The sequence below is a fragment of the Centruroides sculpturatus genome, unplaced genomic scaffold (assembly GCF_000671375.1).
Source record: "Centruroides sculpturatus isolate CEXI.00-Female unplaced genomic scaffold, Cexi_2.0 scaffold872, whole genome shotgun sequence".
In the NCBI taxonomy this organism is placed as follows: domain Eukaryota; kingdom Metazoa; phylum Arthropoda; class Arachnida; order Scorpiones; family Buthidae; genus Centruroides; species Centruroides sculpturatus.
The window spans coordinates 223,222-248,359 of NW_019385158.1; the positions used below are offsets into that span (position 1 = coordinate 223,222).

General features: G+C 36.6%; 1 protein-coding gene across 6 annotated transcripts; it reads right to left on the reverse strand.

Annotated features, from left to right (window-relative positions):
- Positions 1–480: 480 nt before the first annotated feature.
- LOC111635584 (zinc finger protein 729-like) lies at positions 481–23,458 on the reverse strand. 6 transcript variants are annotated; one of them, XM_023380583.1, is made up of 3 exons: positions 22,402–23,458; positions 12,970–13,033; positions 481–6,200 (listed from the first exon to the last, which is right to left on the reverse strand). In XM_023380583.1, exons 2-3 carry the CDS (start codon positions 12,987–12,989, stop codon positions 578–580), a joined length of 5,643 nt encoding a protein of 1,880 aa, XP_023236351.1. In that variant the 5' UTR covers positions 12,990–13,033; positions 22,402–23,458; the 3' UTR covers positions 481–577. The 6 variants fall into 6 exon arrangements, with proteins under 6 accessions (XP_023236351.1, XP_023236348.1, XP_023236352.1 ...); XM_023380580.1 differs by having other exon boundaries at positions 481–6,516; XM_023380584.1 differs by having other exon boundaries at positions 22,398–23,458.
- Between the last annotated feature and the right edge of the window lie 1,680 nt (positions 23,459–25,138).

Genomic DNA, 25,138 nt, shown 5'->3' on the forward strand with positions numbered 1-25,138 from the left:
CTCTTTATTTTCCCCTATAAAATTCACGACATTCTCAATAAATGTAAAACAAATAACCTCCATTCTCAGGTTTTTACGTTTATTTTAAAATTCCTGCTCGTGCATTCGACTTTAAAGCGCGATTTACACTGGACACGAAGGGCGCGAAATGCAACAAAGCGAAGAGAGTTAAAAATTTTCTCATCAGCCAATGGGAGTACACAACAGCTAGGCACTTTTGCAAGCGCAAACTAGAGTTCTTGACTCACAGCAGGAGATAAAAAAGTCTATATTGAAAATAATACTAGTATATAATTTAATTGTGATAAGATTACACAACACAGTAAACAAAAGGAACGTTAATGTGGTAACTGCAGTGTATTTATGCAATATATACATATATATATTGAATGTTTTAAAATGTCACCTATTGGTAAAGATGCAAAACTACAGCTTGTGACTATGCTTACCATGAGAACGAAATTCATCTTGCTTGCTCTCTTCACTTTCGCGCCCTTCGCGTCCAGTTTAACTATTGTCGTTCAACAAAATATGCAGTATATTACATCTCTTTAAATAGATTTAGATAATTAAATCTCTATATCTGCATGGAGACCTCGGAAAGTATGTTGCCATCAGTGTCCGACATCAGTTCGCTCCGGTTGCACCCGTCTTCAGCCGAAGAATCGGCAAATGCATCCCTGCCAATGCTGGAGGATGGGTCATCACTCGCTGGTGCTCCCACTTCCATCTCAGACTCTCCGATCTGTTCGCATCCCTCGCTCATCATGACATCTGTTATCACCTGTTCACTAGCTTCATCTGTCCTCCATTCCAGTTCTACTACATTGGCAATGTTTGTGGCAGTATTATCTTTACTCGTATCAAAATAATAACTATTTAAATTTAACTGTAATTCTTCGTTATCCACTAGATCCGTATTAAAAGTATTATTATTGGTCCCTCCATAGAGATTTCCTTGTACAGAACTAAGCGTGCCACCACACGCATTTATTGATTTATCTTCTTCCTCCACAACAAACTCTTCGTTCTTCTCCGATGCCGACAACACCATAGAGTTTGGTTCGTCACATAAATCCGAACTTTCCACAAAATTATCATCGTCCTCTATTATACACAGCTCTTCGGCATCGTCCATATTTTTGTAAGATAAATTCCCATTTGTCCCATTAATGGTAGAAAGTTTAACATCACATTTATCATGAATTTCTTCATTGGTTAAGGCAGTGGTTACATTTTGCGAAATCGGTACAAATTCTTCTTTATCGCCTAGAACTTGTTCGATGTCGCTAGAGGATTTCTCGTTCGAAAGACAATTGGGAATGAGATTTTCTGTATTGTTTGTTTCTTTGGTATCAAGTGAGGTTTGCTCTATAGGAACATTAAGCATTGAGACATTCTTCGGAGAAACTGGACTTGAATCGCAATCTCCGTTTGCATAGCGCTGCTGCATTTCCTCCTCAGGAGGGAAAAATCGTTTACTCTTAAACACGTCAGCCCCCCTGTCTCTGAACAGTATTTCTCGCTTGCCGTCGACCACGCACCATATTTCTACATTCTCGTTTTTCGTGAATCCCTGTGGTTGTACAGGTATCTCTGTCTGAAAATGCACTTTGATATGATCCCTCATGAATAATGGTTGTGAAGAGAAGTAATCACAGTAAGGACATTTCATTCCTTCATTTGAATTATGATATTTTTGGTGATTTTGTACAGTTTCTTTGCGAGGATGATGATAAGGACAGCGATCACACACGTAAGGTTTATTATCATTTTCTTCTAGGACTTTGACATTTTCAAATAACGGCATGTTATCTGCAGAGAACGCTAATTCGGATGAAACGATGTTGACGTCTCGTTTACGATCTGCGTAGGACTTGGTGTGAACTACTTTGTGATTAAACAAGTTGGCTTGCAGCTGTACAGAATAATCACAGTGTTCGCACGTATACTTGTTATTCTGCCCATGCAATCGTAAATGCCTATGAAACCGATCAACTTTATTGAACATGGCAGGACACTTCGGACAACACATAAATCCCGGAACTTGTTTAGACTTTGGTTTTCTAGGCTGAATGGTGTGAAGTTTATCATGAGTCATTAAGTTAATTTTACTGTCGACAGCATAATTGCAGTGAGAACAGCGGAAGAGTCCGTTACTCTTGTGCAATGAGGTGTGATACTGCAACGTCGTACTTTTAAAGAACATGGCAGGACAGAACGTACACCTGTGTAACTTGTATGGGCGTTTTGTAACCGTACCTGCCATGACGGCTTTCATCTCAGCCTCTTCGAGCAACATCATCTGGTTGGCCTCACTGGTTCTGGCAACCGTACCTCCTTCCGCTATATTGGCAACCACGGGTGGACCATGTGATATCTCTCGCTTTGCAATGTATTCAGGTGTGTGGACTAGGAGATGCTTGTGGAGGTGAGGTTTGTGTTTAGCTCTGTAATCACAGTGTGGACATTGGTAAGGATACAAAGCACCATGGAACGTCTTGTGAATTTGCATATCCGCGCTCGTCTTAAACACAGCGGGACATTTCATACAAAAATAATTAAATATTTTCTTTTTTGCCGATTCGTTTACATTGGTTCTTATAAGCTCTACGTCACCATGGCTATTAGGATTATTAACCACAGCATCTGTGATATCCTTTCCATGAATCTTCATATGGGCACTTATAATACCTTGATTGTTACATTTGTAGTTGCAGAGTGGGCAGGAATATTTCGTTAGCTTTGATTTTAAATGCATCTTCTGGTGAATGCGAACATTTGCTCTTCGCTTATTCATCATCGGACAGTAACTGCACTTGTACATTCGGAAATACACATCCCCCTTCTTTACAATAACCGGCTGAATTTGGTTCGACTGCTGGTTACCATCCACAACTTGGCTATTGTTTTCATCTACTTCCTGACTGGAATGGACCAGTTTATTAGATTCAGGATCAATTCCAATCAGCGTGTAAGATTTATTTATATTATGCACTTTCAAGTGTTGAGACATGAGATGCTGATGAGTTGCCCAGTAGGAACACAGCTTACATTTATATTTGGCGGCTTTATTTGGACGATGAAACTGTTTATGGTACAGATACTGAGTTTTGTTTTCTGTTTGATAGGGGCACTGTTCACAGACATGTTTCTTTTTACCTAAGAGTAAGCGCTTCTTTCTATTTGAAAGATTATTTAGATTTTCGAAAGTGAACGCTACATTATCAATATTTTCACTCTCGTTCGCTTCCTTGTAAATATTCATAGAGTTATTCGTGCTATCTGCATTACTATTTTTGTTATCTTCAACATTAGAAGTATCGTCACTAGTTTTATGCAGTTCTAAATGAAGAATTAATGTCTTGCGGAACTTCACGTAATACGGACAGAACATGCATTTTAAGTTTGCACCGTCTCGCGGCTGATGCTGCTTCATGTGAACTTTCATGTGAGCTTCTTTCTGGCAGGAATAGGGACATATTTCGCATCGCAGAGATGCGCCAATGGGTTTGGGTCGCGAGACAGTGTTTTCATTTATCCAGTGTTCTTTTTTGATGTCGGTTATTCCTATGATCCGCCCTTCCGTCGTGTATGTCACACGACTTTCCAGGAGTTCCAAGTCTCCATTATGCGATAATCTGATATGGCGTAGGATGACATGCCTCCAATTTGTGGAGAAATCACAGAGTTTACAATAAAACAGCTTTATTCCGGCATGCACTGCAAGATGACTGACTACGAATTTCTTCTCTTGGTGCTTGAGTGGACAATGTTTACAATAAAAGAATTTCCTGAATGCCTTTTGTCTCTGATCTGCCAGAACTGCAGCCGAATTAGCCTGATTGTTCTCTTCAAGTGAGAAAGGCAAGTCAGGAGTAACAACTATGTTTTCTGGTTCTGCTATTCCTGATGCCATGCTCTCGTCATCATCATCTTGAATTCGCTTCCTCTTACTCGTGCCTTCGGATTGGACAAAGTCCTGTTTCTCCGCCGTCCTCCCGTCCTTCCTTTCTTCGACTTCTACTAAATACTGTTTGTACTTATCGTAGTTTTTATTCCCCGTTTCGTCAGTGATCAACACAGTCGCGTCCGAATGGCTATTGTCTCTGATGGCTTTCATCTTTATGTGTTTGGTTATGTCCCATTGCCAATTAGAGCGATAACCGCAAATGGAACATACAAAGGGTCTTTTATTAAAGTGCTGTACTATGTGGACGTGGAAACGAGATGCTGTTTTAGTCATAAAACCGCAATAAGTGCATTGGTACTTTTTAACTAATACTTTCGAAGGAGGCGCGACAAGCGGCGGTTCATATTCAAACTTCCTTTTAAGAGCTAAGCTTTCTCTAGTGCTGATTAACTTATGATTAATTTTTAAATAGTTACTCTTTGCCAGGAAGTCGTCACACTTCTCAATTTTGTTAGCAATGGTCAAATCTAAGGGACCGTCCTGATCCGAAGATAACGAGTCGCGAGTCATATCCACACCAGCCGAATGACGAGAAGTGGAGCCATTTTCATCTTGAGCAACTTTTATTTTATCGAGGCTGAGAAATTCGGGAGTTGGAATTCTTTGTTTGTGGAATTTTTCAAAATGTCTGGTCAGGTCACCCTTCCATCTACATTTGTAATTGCAGATGTTACACTCAAATGGTTTCTCGCCTGAATGAACGCGTTGATGCTTTATCATTTCGGAAGTCCACCTAGTCTTATATCCACAGATGTTGCACGTTGGTTCCAGTCGAGTCTTTTCCTTTTCCTGCATTTTTGAGGAGCCAGACGTCTCATGTTGTCTCTCAATAGAACTTTCACTGCTCCTGGTTTTCCTCCGGGGTGTGAGCATGTCGACAACTACAGCAATGTTGTTTGCTTCCACGCTCTCTGAATGTTCTTCTTTTAAATGCTGACCCACCGAGGAAAGTTGAGGAAATTGAGCATCGCATATAGGACAACAGTGCTTCTTAGTACTTTCGGAATTTCTTTTGTACTTGTACTCGTGCTTTGATAAATTGCCCCGTTCATCTTCATAGAAATCTTCGAAATAATTTATATCCAAAGGTTTATCTTCACTGATATCGAAAGTATCTGCATTTTCGAATGAATCGCTATCGTCATCAGCACTCGAATGAGACCCGGAATCATCCTGCATAACAAACTGTTCCATACTTAAATCTGAACTAGTTTCTAAGTTATATTTTCTGGATTTCGGATGAATAGAATTCCCATGATGATAATCCAAATGTACCGTTAACGACTGCTTAGTATTAGTTGTGAAAGAACACTTGTTACATTCAAATTCACCTTGTTCCATGTGATTTTTCATGTGCCGATCCATATTCCACTTGTACGCGCTTTTGAAATCACAATATTCACATTTTAATTTCGGCAGTGCATGGTATTTCAAATGCCTGGTGAAACGGCTTTTATTATTAGTTCCGTATCCACACTGCATGCAATGGTAGAATTTCTTCTTCTTGTGTGCTTCTTTCTCGTGCTGAAGAAGGACAATATTATTCTGAGTCTGAAAAGGACACTCTGAACACTTTAATACTTTGACGACCGACTTCCGAGCTGTTGATTTCCTATGCAATGGCTTGCTTTTATTTGCCAATTCGTCCTTAAACTCGTAGTCATCCAGAATTTTATTACTGGCTTTGGGAATGTTGGAATCAATTGAATCTTTCGGGGAAGAATTGTTAGCTGCGTTAATAAATTCATCTTCATCCTCTTCCATAGATTTGTGATGTACGAGAGTGTAATGCCTCTGCAACTTCTGAACATGCCGAGAAGCGTACACACAACTCTTACATTCGTGAATTGTCATTCTTTCTCCGTGAATGTCTCTTCTATGATACAGGTATTCCCTGGGGTCAATCGTCGTCAGGCCACATTCATTGCAGACATAACTTCTTCTTATCTTCAGGGGGCTGAGCTGACGGGTTCCCATTTCTATGCTGTTGTCTTTAATGGCTAATTCGTCTGGAAGGCCTCTGTTAATGTGGCTTGTACCAGCCTCGTGATCTTTAGGAATGCTGCTGTTTCTGTTAACAAACAACTTTTCTTCATTCTGACCACCACCAACTGCAGCTTCCTTGCTCTCAACACCGAGCCGGATTCTCTCGTTGGCGTACTTCTTCTTCAGCCACTCTATCTGATCCTGATGATTGTTGTCCTTGTGCTGTATGAGTTCTTCTACACTGGAAGCAAAAAAACCACAAATCTCACAAGCCGTCACTCTCCCAAGACCATGAATATCCCTTTTGTGCCTATATAAATTTGCCTGATAACAAGAAACGAAAGGGCACAGCGGGCACTTGAATGCCTGCGATGCGTGAGCGATAGTGGTGTGACGAGACAGCATGCGTCGGCTGACTGCAACATAATTACAACTCTCGCAAGGATATCTTCCTGAATTTGGCATAGTAACGAACATCGGAACATGCTTCGTAAACCAATCACAAAATCAACGACATGGTTGGCCGTTCAGATAAAATAAGGTAACATGCAACTTTTCTGCAAAAATAAAATGAAAAAAAAAAAAAAACAAAAACAAAATAAAGAAATGTCAAGACAATATTCAGGCTATGTTTCAAAACACACATAACGTGCACAACATGCATTTTTGGGATAACTAGTGCAAGCGCGCACGACGATATTCATGGCCATTCTTAATAAAACATGGTAAAATCCCCATTATCAAAGCACTGTCCTATAATTTGGAATAAAAACAAACAACAATAAAAAAAAAACTACAGGACAAACACATTAAACAAGGACGTATTTAACACAATTAGCAATGAACGTTTAATATTTTGAGTGCCGCAAACAGAATCTAAAGCACTCAAAATGTTAAACATACGACAATTGGCCATAGGCATTTCAAATTTGAATCACTTAAAACTGCTTCAAAAATCGGTTTGTTTGATGAGATGTGGCAATGTAACACACGTGCAATCTGCCTACAGAGGACATCTCCTAGGAGGACTTTCTAACAGAAATTTGTCCGTATTTAGATGTTACGCACAAAGAAATCCAGAAAGCCTACTTGACCAGCCTGTCGATTAGATGCAGGAACTAACATTCGGCTCATTCAGTGGTTTTATTCACTCTACGCACTTCGAAAGTCTCTCCGAATATCAACAAGAAGATTCAAGATTCCAGAATGATGATACAACGTACTTCAGAAACATTAAGTAATAATAATTTTGAAATTCCTGTGGCCAAAGCTATTGTATGCTCAGTCAAAATACAGGGTAGCCCAAAAGCCAGTTAACCAAGATATAATTATTATACCTCGGTTTACTGACGGTCTACCTTGTATGTAGAGAACAATCTCCCACTATAGCCAAGGCTATGAAGATTATTCTTCCATCCCAAGCAAACAAGAAATACATCTAAAATTATTTGTAGCCACTAAATATAAACAATTTAAGTAAATTACTCACGATGTGATTAAATCATTTCAAAGCCTACAAAAGTCTACAGAAACTGCTCAAAAGAGCAACCGCCTACGGTAATGCAGGCATTACATCGAGCGGTGCACCTTTTCAAACACACCCGGCACCGTCTAGCCATTCACCGCTTGTTCTCCACCCATGCATTGTATGGTGAAAATTGCTTGTTTAGATGTTTTCTATCACCCCTTAAATTTTTGCCCATGAATTTTGAAGCACCCTGTATTTGTATAACTGTATAACTAAGGAAACCAACAGAACTAAGATTTGTTTATTTGTCTTCTCGGCAGTTTGATTATAAGGTGGGTTCACACTTTGGCGGAAGACTGATTCTACATTGAATTTATGCAGCAACCGCTACCACAGTCTGTCAATGTAAATGTCTGTTGGCCAGTCAGTCCAATAGACCAGAAGAACCAGTAGAGTTTTCAAACAACCAATTACATGTCGACTTCCTGTTTTCATTGTAGAGACTAAGGTGCGTTGCAAAAATATTAGCACATCCCAAGTTTTTTGCAACCCACGATTCTCTTTCAGGAATAAAGACGGACAGTGTCATTTGTCACTTTGAGAAAGCACACCACCAATTTTTATTGGCTAAACGGTGAACACCCTTGACCATTTTTGTTGTAGGTGTTCGAGTCGGTTGGCGGTATCGATCGATCCAACGTGAACCCACCTTTTCTCAAAGATAATCTTCTTTCTCTCCCTTTTTACCCCTAAGGTAACCTTTTAAAATAGTCATAGTCAACCTGCTAATAATTCAAATTTACTTAAATTATTTATATACAATCGTTACAATTAAAAATATTCTGGTAAATATAGAAAATCATTTTATATTAATGTTAAATTGTCTGCTCAAATGGACAATTTGACAAAGTAGAATTTTTGAAAAATTTCATTAAGTTGGATGCATGACTTAGCGAGAATTCTGTAGAGTTTTAATACAGATTGGGTAAACAAGATGCTAGCTGCTTAACCAGTTTGCTGCCAATTTGTTACTCGTCAGATTTTTAACGGACGACCAAATGGTGACGTGGTGCAAAGCAGGCCTATGGGTAATACAGATGTGAACACAAAGCCTTTTTTCAAACTAAACTAAACAGCTTTGTGCATTTAAGCAAGCAGCGAGTCTAATAAATATCTAGCATCTTCTTCGAACAATCTTGATACGAATGTCTTCTTGATACCATCTAACCTTCTTGGGGTGTTTTGGCTTTATATCCACGAAGAAGTAAAAGTAAGCCATGGATGTCACCAGTTCCTATTTTAGAAAAATTTTTGTATGTTTTAATTGGAAAATTTTGTGGTTTTTAAAAGGACTTTTTAGCATTTTGGCGGCTAGTACCTAAAAAGGAAGGTCGGTCGTCAGGATTGTATGGTCTGAAACACAATGGTCCTTGTTTGGGCGAATTTTGTCTTTAAAATATTAAATATAAAAAGAACCATCGAACGAAAGGAATTACTAGTAATAATAATAATAATAATAATAATAGTAATAGAGGTAGGAAGCTCTACAGCTTCATCCATTCTTGTAATACATTTGTTAACTGGTCAACTAACAAGTTAGTAATTTAAGCACATACAGGCAGACAGTGCCAGCAGTGGACAGAATTGTATTGGTGCACGCCCACTCGGTCTCATTGTAGCAATGGATGAAGCAGAATTTAGAGCAATAGAAAGAGTGAAAGTATTCAGACAAGGCATTTTTCCAGTGTGAGTAATACGAGTAGTAGTATTAGAGGTAGCAAGTTGTTACTAAAAGAGGATTGCTAGAAGAGGATGCTGTAAATTAAATAAGTCTACAGAAATTAAAGTTGCATCTGCCACAATAAAAGAATTGGGGACAAACAACAGCTCTGTTGAAAAGAAAGGAAATTTATGTTAAGGAGTGAGATGCAGGAGGTTTAGTCTTTCGACAGCTAGGCATCCAGGTTACTAACCATTTTGGTTCGAGGGGCGACAGAAATGTTGCTTTCTCGAACACACACGACAGATTTCTGTTCGATCTGCCCACCCATCAAATGTGCATGAGTCTATAACTTAATAATGCAAACAAAGTTTTTCCTTTGTTTGTTCTGCTTACCCAAGTATGAATTTAACTTTATCTTTTTCCAGCTCACAAGTATGCCTGACATCTTTTTAACAGGGCTGTGGAGTCGGATGGTAAGGAAAAGTCAGAGTCGGTAGATTTTTACACGACTTCCACAGCCCTGGCAGGGCTGTTGAGTCGGAGTCAGAGCCGGAGTTGTGGAGTTTTGGTGTTTTAGCCGGAGTCGGAGTCGGTAGATTTTTACGCGACTCCACAGCCCTGCTTTTTAAGATTATAAGTTCTTCAGATATCAAAAAATTAATAATTTATCAATTTATTCAGAAGTAAAGATAAAAAAACAGCACTTTTTAATCTTATTTTCCCCAGTAATCTGCAGTTTGTTTAATCTGAAATGAAGTTTTCAAAATATTGCATATCTTGCCAATTATTCTATGCAAGAATTTAATTTCCAATCAATTTACTAATTTAAAGATAAGATCTTAATTTAATAAAAACATTTTTCCACTTATTTTCCATATTTCTTTAATTTTGAAGAGTGATAAGAAATAACAAACTTGAAAAATAAAGAGGTATTATCTAGTTCCGCTCGAAATTCACCCTCCGATATTAAATCTATAGACTTTGACACATCTTTATAGTGCGGTGTTATCAAAAAGATAATTCTTAACTTCAGATATTCTTTGTCGGAGTCTAGACGAACCTCAAAATATCGTTTCTATTGAAACAAGTATCCGGAAAGTCTTTCCGTTCGTGTATTTTTAAAATTAAATTTTTATTCGGCAAGAAGACGAATGATTTGGTATAAAATATACGCCATAAATTTGTCAAAAATTGAAATTTAAACAATCTAACTAACAGCCATTATCAAAACAATTTAATTTGATAAGAAATATCTAAATGTTTGAGAGATTTGTAATGTCGTGAGTAATGCGCAATTTGATATATTACGTGGCAGCAGAAATAATAGAATTTCATCAAGTAAACTTCCCACAGTTTCAGTTACGCACACCAAAAATTTCTCCTAAATCCAGTAATCAGTTTTGCCTGCAGAATGCCGTAAACAAGCAAATTTTACGGACACTTCATCTGGTGAAAGTCCATTTTTGAATGTCTTATCAAATCCTGTAACCATATTTTTCGTCGAATCAATGGTATAAGAAAATCTGCCACGGGGGATACTGCCTAGAAGGACTTTTACTGGAAACTGGTCCCTATTCGGGTGTAAGACAGGCAAAAACAGTGATTTTTGTGATGAGCAGAATCAAAATTCTTGAAATTATCAATCTTTGGAGTCTGTTGTTGGGTCAGTCGGCATTAATACAGAACACCACCCCACTCCACACCAAGAATGCTAAATTACAAAAGACTGGGCCCAGATCAAACCAGATTCCCACTGGCAACTGAAGGTCGATAAAGAAAATATACACACACTTGAAATTTGTGTATAACTTCACACAATGTTAATTTTTAACAATTTAACAATTAAAAAGCTCGTTATTGCATACATCTACGTGCGCCATTGCTGCTAGTTTGTCACCAAAAAGGTCTCATACAAGAGAAATAAAAAAATAACAGTAGCTAATGTTTTGATTAATACAGGCAACATTATCATTATTTAACTCAAGGCAAACCCTCTTGCTTACAAATGACCTCAAACAAAACAGATTAGAATAGGCAAAATCAGTACCGAGTTGGACTGACAAATGGAATATTTCGGAGGACAGACGAGAGGTGGTGAAGTCATGGTTTGGTCAACATTTGCTTTTAATGGAAAAGCAGATATCATAATGATAGAATGACTTCAGAAAATATCAAAATATGTCATTTAAACATCTTAAGCCATTTGGACCACTGATTAAGAGGAAACGAGTGGATATTTCAGCAAGACAATGCTTCCTGTTATGTATCTAAATCCACCAAAAACTGGTTTAAACAACAAAAAATACATGTAACTTGCAGATGAGCCCGGCATCGCCTGGGCAAAAAACAATAACAAAGATGAAATTATTCGATTATTTTGTACTTCTAACCCTTCTATTATATATAATAGAAGGGTTAGAAGTACAAATACTATAATATAACGAACATTAAAAGATATCATATTTTTTCCTAACGCTAATACCCCGTTCGCACCGAGCATTTCGATCTAGATTGTGACTAAGGTCAGAGAGAGTTCCGTGGTGCGAACGCTCTCGACCGTTTCAATCTCGACTGAAACGAGGCTAAATCGCTATTGACTGGAGAGAGTTCTTGAAACTAGATCCAGTCATAAGAGAGATCCCACAATCCCACGCGCGCGAGAAAATACAAGATGGCTGCAGAACACGTGTCGGGCTATCGACAGAGAAATAAAAAAGACAGCTGGAGAGATGACGACATCTGTCTATTATTAGATGTACGGCAAGAAAAAGTACTTATTTCTAACCAAAACTTCCATTTTGTTTGTTGGTGTTTGTGACTTACCGCGTAGTTACGTCAGTTTTATGATCGCGTGTAATAGCCAGGTTCTTCTCGAGCGAGTTACCTGTGCGAACAGCACGACGTTTCACTGGCGACAGTCACAATCCAGATTGTGGGTAAATCGAGATTGAAGTGAGTCGTGGATTGTGTGCGAACGGGGTATAACTCTTAAGAAACTGTACCATTCACAGCCGAATATCAAATGGTAATCTGCCAACAAATCAAATTTCACAAAAAATGGACCAAATATTTAAACTTGTTACTCTCAAAAACCACTTAAAACATATGTCGTGCAGGCCGGTAATCTCATATTGTGTAATTTTTCTATTTGAATCCAACCATACCACTTGTCCGATAGAAAGAAGGGACTGAAGTAATTAGACCAAAAGAAGTCATTGACCTCCTGGAAGATATGGCCAGCAACTACTAATTAATACTAGTCTACTATTAATATTTGTAAAGTGATCTGTGTTGGATAGGCTGTGACGGCCCCACATTTAATTGAAATTGCTAACTTAAATATACAAAATACTTCATATCACTTGTTTAAACTGTCATCTAACTGTCTGTTTACTTATAATAATGAGCCTAGTAATTGTTAAATTGGTATAAATAAACATTGCGTGAAGTTATACATGAATTTCAAGTTCACGTATAATTTGCTTACGGATCTTATACACCTTACTACACATCTGGTAGTAAAAAAATTTAATATTTTGAAGCCATATACGTAACTGTGAAGCTTCTACGGTTTCTTTAAAACTTGTAGTACGGTAACTGAAGACATCTCAAATGTAAATAAGGCATAAGTGAGTCTACTTTTGCTTATAAACAAATGCAAAGTTTATGATTTGTGCTCAATCTACATAATTTCCTCTCACTAAAGTTCGTGCATCCAGCTCAACAGAAAATTCTTGCAGCACAATAAGTTTTGTATAATTTAATTTTAAAGTTATAAAGGAAAAACGTAAATTAATTTGCAAACCATCAGCTACTTACTTGGTGATCTGGAAACGCATTCGTATATCTGAACGAGTCCGTTTGCTCTGCGCATCCTAAATTGCTGAAATAAAATCATCAATATGAATATTTATTAAATTACTTTTTAATTTGATTAATTATTGAAAAATATTAAATGTAATTTAATTAAAAAATGCAGGAAAAAAGGAAATAAGAAGTGATCTGTTTGGGAAGTAAAAATTAAACATTCTTAGAAAATAAAGTAATGTACAGGTAATCCCCGTATAACATGGAACTTCTATAACACGGATTCACTCTAACACGGTTTGAGAATTGGGAACATCCACCGTATAACACAGTGCTTTTATAGCACGGGTTCACTCTAACACGGTTCGGAAATTGGGTAAAACCCTCGTACAACATAAAATGTAATAAAGGGTGTATTCTTTTATATCTCCGCGTAACTCTGCGTGAGCATTCTAATTGTTTTTGTGGCTACTTTGAATGCTCTTTCAACAAATAATCCATTTAATGGTTAAATTTAACAATTGGGACCCTTCTTTTGCCTCTAAAAGCTCATTTTAGAATTATAGATTCCTCCACACGATACTATCGATAGTGCGGGCGCTGCCATCTTTCTTTCACCGTCGTTCCTAAATGCCTACAAACAGCAGCACACTCCCATTGCAGAGCGACCGCTATTAACAAACGCACCCACAAACTGTTACCAGTTGATGATGCTCTTGCTGAGATCATCATATAAAATGAATAATCCTCTGATAAAATATTTACTTAAATAATAAATAAGTATTTTACCTATGAAAAAATGAATAATAAATCCGATTTAAATAAGGATTTAACAACATATTTTTTTACTTTTTGGAACCTAACCCCCTTTTTCACACTAGTTCTTTGTTTCGTATAACACGGATTCGTACAACACGGCAATTTTCTGGAACGTAACTCCAGTGTTATAGGGGGGTTACCTGTAATTAGAGGTTACTAAATGTTGCATATGTGGATTGGAAGGTTGCCAGATTTCTGCTTAAAAGAAACTTGATACTCAACACCACTGTCACAGTGGATGTGCATAGATCGTACCAGGTTGACGCGATATGGAAACATTTGAGTACTAATGCACAATCCTCCAAAACGCACCTTATCTAACAGTGTGATGAATTCTTTGGACTCTGAATCACAGCCTGCAGAATGTTCTCTTATCTGTCCATCATGCACTCTTCCTTTGGTACAAAGCAAATTCAGACCAACTTGCAGGAACTTCTGGGTGTCATTTCACAATGTCCCAATGTGATGGACCAAAATGACACTTGTAAACTCACCAAAACTATCTCTGGACACGAGTAACATACTTCTGTTTAACACAGCATTGTGCTGAATATTTAAAATTTTATGAATTTCACACATATCACTCTGTATATTCAATGAGACAATCGCAATACTTAATGATAATTTGGATGATCAAAGGGTCTGCCAGTAGGACCCACAACTTGGCAGCAGAAATACAAGCTAGTTTCCTCATTTTGAATACCGATTGATAAGAAAAAAGTATGATTAAACACAAGATAGATATTTCCAAGCAGTGATAAAGCATGCAATCGCTTGAAATCATGTTGTGATCACATGTGCACACATGATGCTTGCAATAAGTATAATGCCGTTTGTGACGAGTACAGTTTCGTGTGCAACTTTTGTTTCTGTTTGTTGCCTTGTGATTTCCTGACACTTTTTGGGGACGATAAACATTCCTCATCATTTATCTACGACCAAATTGCATCCGAATACATTACGTGCACATGATTTATTCCTTTGCCTTGAACCCAAACATTTAGACAATAATAGGTTATTTAAACAAATACAAATAGCCTTTGTTTATCAATAACTATTATACTCAATCTTATGATCGAGAAAACTCACAATCTAATTCAAATTGCCTTTCTTGTACTGGAAACTTCAGCATGATACACCTACTTGTCTTGCAATTATGGGCATAAAGATAAAAAAGGATGTCAGAATACTACTGAACAACAGTATTGGATGTGACAAAGATAAATGAGGGAGTGTCCTTGAGATTTCTTCCTTCTGGATAATAATTTTCCTGTTTGTGACATGTACTACTGTTCACTGACATTTTGTTAACATTTATTATGAGACAAGTTCACGACAAAGGATAGAGGAGCAGGTATAAAGAAACAAACAAAAAAAAAAAAAAAAAAAACAAATGATAAATATTATGAGTACAGGTATCCCTCGTATAACATGGCAAGTTACATTCCAAAAAAGTGCTGTGTTATGCGAATCCATGTGTACAAAACAGGGTGTTAGGTTCCTAAAATTAGCAGAAGTATTCTATTATTCTCTGTTACTAAGAGAAATGACAATCAGAAGAATCAAGACACGTTACGTTACGCAAATACGACCTTCGGCAATTACGTAAATGTAATGTTTACGTAGAAATATCTGTTGCGGCAAGTTTATGATGCAAATTACATTAATTAAATCAAACAAATCGATGCATTATTACATAGATTAACATAACATATACAAATTTACAAGTTTGTTAGGATCCAAAAACTATGCGTTATATTCATTCCCGAATGTTGATTTATATAAAACCTACTTATATGCAGTCTGGCATCTTGGATTTATGCCAATAATAATAATGTATATACAACAAGGATCATAAATAAGGGAATAGGACCAGTTTAATGGGCTACAAGCAGAGAGTTCTTAAAGAATGTCTTGTGACATCTCCCAGAAAAATTCTTCACAAGCTTCTCTATGATGTGGTTGAACTAGGTAATGCTAGCAGCACCTTGAGTTTTTGTTTTTCTTATCTCTTTCACTGTTAGGAAGGACATTTTATCACTACACTGCAACTGAAGTAAGAGATGTCCTTACCAAATAAGGACAGGTGGCAAAGATTATCGTCTTTCTATTACAGATAGAAGGCTTGTTCATGCACTCTTTTTACATCAGATGCCATTTTTAAACTTGCTTCAAATCTTGACAATGTGAAATTGACACAGAAGCATACAATTTCCAGGTAAAACAAGCAGCACTCAATGCACTAATAGCTCAAGATTGCCTCACTATCCTGATCTAAACACAGTTAAGGAGCTTTTGACTAGTACAAAAATCATAAGAATGTATCAAGAAAAGAAATTCCAACTATTGTGGCATCACTATTCATATTTTATGCAATTATTCAGACAATGACTCATTCATTTTCAAAGTGACAGTGTCAAATTGTAGTGTGACACATGTTTACATTTGGCAGAGGCATAAAATAGGAACAGATAACTGAAAGCTTATGATACATTCATAAAGAAGTTAAATGATTGTTTACTTAGTCACTCATAAAATAACACTGATATTTATTATAAAACAGTGATAATTATGTATCAACAGTGGCTCAACTATGACTCACAAGCCAATCCTCATTGTGCCTCCCACATACTTATACAATTTCTTTTTATAAACCTGGTACTTACACATTCATAATTGTTTTATAAGTTTTCTAGCTGTAACGTAGTGTAATATACATAGAAATTGTAAGCGTAACTCGCAACTTAATCTCAAACAGGCAACCAAAAGCTTAAGTAAAGTTTAGTGTACATTTATAAGGTCGAAGGAGTTAAATGATTATTTAATGATTGAAGGAGTAAAGTAACAGCGAAAGCTATATTATGTATAGTTAAAATACTATAAAAACATGATGCGACTCTTGTGTATTTTTGACAGACAGTGTATGACTCCTATCGTGACAAGGTCTAGTCACCACTGAAATATGCACTACAGATTAACAGCATTGTTAGCAGCAAACACAAAATAAAACAGGAATCTTGTTAACACAATTACTTGTAATGATTTTGTTTGAATATTTATCAAAAAATATGTATAAACAATGAGTAAAAATGCTTTTGTTTACATACAGTCGACCCCCTATAACACTGTTGATTTTTCCGTTTTATATGAATTCCATGTTGTACGAGTCACTTAAATTTTACAAATATGTGAGCCGTTCACAGCCCGGCACACGTATTTGTAAAATCTAAGTGACTCGTACAACATGGAATTCATATAAAATGGAATTATCAACAGTGTTATAGGGGGTCGACTGTATTTTCTACTGTATTCTGATATATCTTTGGTACAAAGTTTTAATAAATACTCAGATGAATCAGAAAGATTTCTGAAGTGCATTCACACATATATATCAGAGGCTTCAAAAGAGCCAGTACAAGAAAATTTTACTTAGACTCACCTCTGTTAGAAATGAGTTAAATGTTGCTTCAACAACATAGATCTCTAGTTAAATTACTAAAGAAATAACAACAGAACCAGACATTCTAATAAAAGAAACTAAACACAAATTCGTTTTGTCAGAATAGTGACGTCATTCTTAAACTTCTTTTATAATACAGAAGCTGGTATGGTGTTGTCTTAACATATGGGCATGCTGTGCAGTTATCTAAAACAGTTGTGCTGAAATTTTTTGATTGACAGGCCAAATTATGCATGAGCCTTGGGTCGGTCCACAAATACAGTGAGTGAATCGGTTAACAAACATAATCCGCTCCAAGACTGTGTTCGCTATCCGAATTGTTCGTTAACTGATTATCACTTTACCATAAATTTTTATGGGAATTTGATTAATCCATTACGGAGATCCCCAAAAATAAAAAATTATATACTTTCTTACTACGTTTATTTATATGTAATAATAAAAATATATATACATAGTCTTGTATTTTTGTCAGTCTAAGACCATTGTTCTGACATCTTTCCACTTCTTCAAAAGATCTTTATTGAATAGAAGATATCGGCATTAATCCTCTTTTTCAGAAGAAAACATATCTCGTCAAGTATTTAGGTCAGGGGTGGCCAATAGTTTTTGCCCCCGGGCCAAATCAGAAATTAAACTTTTTTCACAGGCCAAACCAGAGGTTGCCTTAAGAAGATTTTGAGGTGGTGCGAGATCTCATTGTGGTGTCACCACGTAGAGACTAAATTGTACATAGAGATTACAGACACATTTTTCACATTATCATGCTTTATCAACGTTCTACGCTGTACCTAAGAGATTTGTAATGGAGGGTTAACTCTAACCAGACAGCGAGCTGTTGACTTTTTTTTTTTTTAGGTGTTAGAATTTTTTACCTATCTATTCTGACTTGAGTAGCTAATATTGAAAGATTAATCGTGGGCCACATAAATCCATTACACAAGCAACATCCGGCCCAATCTAGGTGTTCTTCATTTAAGAGTTCTTGGCATTCTTCTGTCGTCAGATCCGTTTCAGGTTCCATTACGAGCTCTTCAATGTTCTTTATTTCTCAGAAGTAATTTTTTTACCCCTTTAGCTTCTTGATTATACTGTATCTTTCTTAGATAAGATTGAACTGCGGCCTACTGTAGACCTGTACAAGCCATACTGCCCACTCTCTACCTTTGCTATTATACTCTCACCTTTCAAAAATAAAAACTGACGCAAAACTTAACTAGTGCCAGCCCAACAGTCTCGCAAATACAATATAAAAAATTCTTTCTGTCAGAAAAATAAAAGACTGGAATTACAAGAAAGAGTTTCACAAAGTTTGGAGGAATACTATCTGATCAGTATATACCAGGTTGAAAGTCGACATCAACGTCTCCCATGCTCCGAAAAGTTTCGAATTGTTGCCAGAAGAAAAGGGAAGACCAATCGGTATTCATTATTTTATGTCGCTTCTTCTTGTGTTTGTTCTGCGAGGTGTTCGTTATCTGAACACAAAAATCTTTCGCGAAAGTGTTCTTTATCCGATTTGTTCTTAGTCCGAACTGTTTGTTTACCAATCCCACTGTATTTTGTATATCTATGTAGTAATTGAAAGAGGGTTTCAGTTTGTCTGACTTAGTTTGAGTAAATGGCTGGGGATAAAAATATGGTTCAGGAATCAAATTAAAGCTCTTATCCCATAGATGATGCCGCTAAAGAGACAAAGGTACAATGTTAAGTCTATGGAACAAACATATTGAGGTCCCACACTCTGTTAACTTTTGTACGAGCAATATCTTTGTTTTGCAATTCCATTATTGTAAATAATGAGATCAATAAATGTACATTTTACTTAATAAGACTACTATTTTTATCACCATCTTCTATCTCTACCTCACCAATTCACTCATAAGCCCGAGGAATGCCAGGCACACGCAGATTGTTCCGTAAATATACTAAAAGTGGGCCTATTTCTATCATTTATGTGTCAAATGTATTTGTATTTGCACAAAAATGATAGAAATAGGCCACAGCACCAATCCAAAACAAGAAGTGATTGGAACTTGTTGTAGTTCTTAACAAAACAAATGCTACAACAACTTCCACTACTGCAATAAAACAGTTCTCTTTACAATCAGTGCTCTTACAACATATAAATTTACTAATATAACAGTAAAAAATCCTATACAGGAACATCTGCTGTAACTTTTCCAAAAGGGGCAAAGGGACATACTCCCACTATTATAAATATTACTTAAATCAGGCTAATAGTGTGCATAACAGGTAATTTACCATACCATGGAGTGAGGCAAAGAATAGAATTTTCCAACACTCCTTAGGGAATTAATTATTTGGTTCCACATTTCAAATCCCCCAGCCTCAGTTATAAGGCCTAATCCAATGGGGCAAATGACTCGTTTGCACGACCCAGCACACTCATCATGCCATATTTTGGTTGTCTCGTCTTAGTATTATAATTAAAACTGATTCTAAGGCAATCTACCTCATACTTAAGAAAAGCCAAGCCTTAGCTTGCTTAATTAATGATGGTTTACCAGTGGTTTAATTACTTTAATTATTACTTTAATGTTTATTAAATGTTATTGTTTACTTTAATTACTTTAATGTTTATCAAATTGGGGTCCGCAGACCAATTCCAAAAGGTCAAATATTCTGAAAACATATTTATTTTTCCGAAAATATACTGAAAGAATCACAACTGTTATTATGGAATAATTATTTTCAATACAATTAGTGTATTCATTTAATTCCAGCTGCTAATTCAGGTTTACACTTATTCATACCTGAATACATACAAAACATGCAATTTGAATACAGGATGTTGCATAAATTTGGCTCCATATGAGTTACATTGATGTTTGTTTATTCTTTTACATATAAAACATGACACTGAGTAAGGAGAAATGAATTAGTTATCTCTATAGTGAGGTCATTCACTGTAAATTTACCAAAGAGTTTAAAAGGCTACATCCCAAGTGCTGTACGGTTATTGGCGAGAAGTCTGGATATAGTGTGTTAAACTTTTCGGCAACCTCACACTGAAGAACCACACCATAAGTAACTCAAATTTGTTCCTCCTTACTAAACACCATGTATCATCTGTAAAAGAATAAACAAATATCAAACAGAGCCAGACTTATGGGACAGCCTGTATGCATGTATATAGAGAGTAAATGGTCAATAAATTCCAACAGTTTGTTTGGGAAGCGCCGAATTAGATTATAAGCAGGTCACTTGTGATATTAAGAAGTCACTCGATGCACTTAGTAACCTCGTATAAACATAATTGCTACTGATATGTAAGTATAAGCTAATACTATAAGACAAAAACAGTAATATTCACACTTTACATTTACAGATAAAAATGCAGTTACAGATCTCAAAGACCCGAGAACTTTTCCTTGATCTTTAATATCATATCCGCACTTTCGAACTAAAGTAACGACTATCCTACTTCAAGGATGACTTTTAAATTAACGAAAACAACCATCTTATGTAATAGAAATGAATAATGTTACTTAGCAGAAAACACGAGACAAAACAGAAATCTTAACACAAAAGCTTATTTTCCACAATATTTATAAAAAAAATGAATAAACGGGTGGCATAAACACTTTCGTTTATGCATTTATCAGTCATTTTCTGTCTCATTTCTGAAATCAAATTACTTCATCAATGTCTGCTTAAATCTAGAATGTTAGCCTAATTCTCCCTTTTGGCCATTTTGGATTTGTTAGATAAACAAAGCACCTAGCAATTAATTAAATATGCATACTGTAATAGGATCTATTTATCTGTCTCGTAGTCATTTGTTTTTCACAAATTGATCAGTTATACTTATCTATAACACAGGCCTATAGCTAAATGCCGAATTCGCACAACCTATAACTTTCGGACACTCACGACATTTTCAGAATATCCCATCTATCAATTACAATTACCCATAAATAAAATGCAAGTAACTTTGTTCATGAAACATTTATATAAAATGGGAAAGTAGAGCTTCAAATCTCTGCTCTTTTGTACCTAAATTAAAGAATTTAAACACAAAAAGCTGAATTTTACAAATAAACAAGCTGTTTTTTACAATATTTAACAACGATATTGCTAATATACTCCTATAAATTACCATAAACAGTCAATAAACATGGAAAATGTTCCTTTAACATGTACAAATTCATTGAATGTCTAATTCTTATTAGAAGCCTGAATAATCTTTAGAACAACTGGAAAATTGATCAAGACAAATTTAAACATCGTATTTTCACATCTATTGTATCATTTCCTGCACGCAAGCTTTGACGCAGCTTAAAAACCATTACATGTACTTATCGGTATGCAAAATTTGTATACACAACATCAGACCAAGTCTGGCGTTGTGTGGCCCTCGGTAATATTTTTTGTGGCCCGATATTTCTGATATATTACGTTTACATCAGTTCCAGAAGCTAAATTAAGTATACCTATGCTATATATGAATAAATGATTGTGAATTACCGACATTTCCCCCTCTTTTCTCTTGTATGCGGCTCGCCTCAGTGTAAAAGTTTTGAAACGCAACCCTCACATAGATAAAGGTCGCCCATCCCCGGTCTACGGCTTTCCAATTAATCAAACGCTTTGCGATTTGCACAGTCTCCATTTTAAACCTTAAAGCGGATCCACGCGCAGCATCCGGCTCGGTCGGAACTCGTGGCACGCAGTTTTGTTTCCCTTACCGTAAGCGGGCGAAGGTTCTGAACGCGCCGTTCGTAAAAGAAAAGCGTTACCCCTGCAAGAGTCGTAACAGAAACAGGAAATGACTCTTCCATATCAGATACAATTTCAACACGTACATTAATAGAATTACTCCATTAAAAATTGCTGATAAATTTAAGAAAATAATTTAAATATTTTAAATGTAATTAACATTAAAATAATAATTACTTTTCTTGTGGTATCAGTTAGGTACAAGTCAGGTTACTTACATGTAACAATTACAGAAAGTTGGGTGGTGAAAAACATAAACAGTAAAAAATGTTAGGTATTAACAGCAGTGGAATGAAGAAATCAAGATGGAGTCGACCTCAACAACGCCTATCTGTACCACACTAGAAACACCCAACAGTGGAAAGACACAGAAAAAAAAAAATATATAGTTATAACGTAGATAACATCACGTTCGTACCTACCACGAATCAAGTAACACTGTATCAGTAACAGTATCCTGGATAAGAGAACGTAAAAATAACTTCTTCACTGTCCTGTACTGTGTACGTTCTGGTGTCTTCGAGTAAACTGTTCAGTTCTGTAATGGAGTAGTTTCTACAGGATCATCAACTTCCTATGTGGTGCGCCATTTTGTTAGTTCCACAGAAGAAACAATCGAAGGCCTCGAAACACATCTATAACACTGCTCGAACTATTCTTACTTAAGTAACGACACACTACAGTTGTACCTTATCGTGGTATTTGTCGTTACCATCGAGCGAGGGGTTAGATACAGGCACGAGTCACGTGACGGACCATTCCTCTTGCGTTTTCACCCACGTGGATGGTGGGTTGGTGCATTTGCTGGTTCCACTTTCTTTCTTTGTTTTGCTTTCCCCCCGTTTCTTGTGCACTTGTTCCGCCCGTTTGCGAGGGGGGTCGAAGAAGAAGCGCGCGAGATAAAAACGTTAACTCACCACCCTCAATTTGCCACGCAGCAATAGCAAACAACGGAAGTGCTTAGATACCGGCGCACGTTTTTTCGCAACTCCCCCCCTCCCTTCCTCCCAGCGCTGGTTGTAACACTAGAGAGATTTTCTGCTCGGGTTTTGCAAAATTATCGTCGGTTACGTTGCAAAGATATCCCTTTAAGGATGTGCCGTTTCCGTATAGAAGATACGCGAAACAGTCGGACGGAGGGGGCGCATGCTCTATTGCTTTTCCTTTCCTACCCCCCCGAAAGACTCGCGCGCTGTACACGTACACCGAAGAGCGCTAGTCGAGTGAAGAACGGCGAAGAGATGTCGTACACTAAATTTGTTACAGCCAGCTGCACAACCGACTAAGCTTGGTCCTAACAAGATACTAAAACGTCATCGGAAACAACCCCCGAGCGTCCAAAAAGCTGGAAAGAAGTTTACAGCGGTGTAGACGTAGATGACGCAGCTGCACGTTTGCTGACGTGGTACCCGAAGGAAGATATTAGAGTTGACAATATGACACGTTCTGAAGGTCAGAAATCGCATGGTTTAGTGCCGATAGAGCGAACAGACAAGAAGAACCGTGTCCCCCCTCTTTTATTTTTAAAGTTCCTATAGCAGAAAATCATCCCCCCCTTTCCCCTGCAGCTGGAACACTGGTCTCTTTTACAGAAGTAGAACGTTGTGTGTGTGTGTGTGTGTAGACGACTACCGCTTCCCTCACAGATCAATCACGTGACTGCGGTAACTAAACAGCACTCGGGACATAGATAAAAATGTGTGTTTTCCGGGGGTGATTTTTGGCTCTCGTCTTCTTAAAACACGAATATTTTTGTGTGTGTGTGTGTATATATATGCGCGTGCGGCAACTCGGCCCTTGCAGATAAGGCGTACAAACGAGGAAAAAAACTCAATAATCCGAATATCTACAAATGAAGATTAAGAGGGCTTGTGAAGGGGGGAAAAGTCTAGCATTGTTGTGTCTCTTGATTGATTGTTTCGTTTGTGTGTTACTGTTGCTAACTGGTAATTTCTATTCACTTGACACTGTACCACTTGTTCGTGTTCGACCACTTCTCCTGTTTCGTTAACGCGCCTATACGGTAGTATAAACCTTTTATACCGTTCACCGCAACGGTATATTGCATAATACGTTTTAATTTGCGTATATTGCATACGTCACTGTAAATAGGGCATAAATATTATGCACAATTCTCCACACTAGCATCCCGTTTATTATTATAATAAATTTACACACGATTTTACACTTTTATAAGTTGTTTTTTTTTTACATAACAAGTGTTGTTAGCACCACCTTTAATTATACATAAATAAATATTGTAACTTTCTATACGGCTTACCTTTACGTATCTTATCACCTATAACCTTTACAACTCGTATTTACTCTAGTTCATACGCTATAATTTGGATATTTATTTTTACAATTCATGTACTTCTTGCATTTTTTTTGTTTTAATTTCTCGCTACTCTACACACTTTAATACGCATTTTTATATTTATACACACATTTATTATCTCGTATACATTTTTAAAGCGCCTTTTACATTCGTATTTTTCTATGTTTCCGCACTGTACACGTATTTTTAACTTCTATACGTTTTAGTACAATTCCCCTTAACGTCTTTGTACCTTACATATATGTAATTATACATTTCAATTTTTCGTGCATCTCTCTACACATCCTCTTATGTTCTTTTTATGCATATTTTGCATTTACATATCATTTTTGATTGAACATTTTAACGTATATTTATGTATTTTTGTACATACCATATGTGAAAAATGCTTATAAGAATGTTTAATCAAGGGTATAGATATGTACTGTACAAACACATTTTTTTCACTCCTGCTTTTTGTACAGTATATTTCTTTATACCCTTGTATACACGTTTTTATACACTTCTTAACGTGTTTTTTTAATATTCTTGGCATTGTTTTTTTATATATACCTAACATCTATCGTTGTGTTTCTTCAGCGGTGTGACTTACCTGTAGCTCACTTCATTAATTCTCTTCGCACGTTTACATCATTTCGAGTGTCTTCACGTATAGAGTGACTTTCTTATCACAGGTTTTCTTAATATCGTCACAAAATCTCGATAATTTCTTGTAAAAAAACGATAAATTAACGTATTTTTCCTCATTAATTTCCAACATTTCTTCTATTATTAATTATTAATAACATACGTTTGCCTGTTTGTTTGTCTACGCTTTTCCT

What these genes read in the sequence shown, in the direction of transcription:
- LOC111635584 (XM_023380580.1), bottom strand. Translation starts at nt 6,436, where the DNA reads ATGTTCGTTACTATGCCAAATTCAGGAAGATATCCTTGCGAGAGTTGT.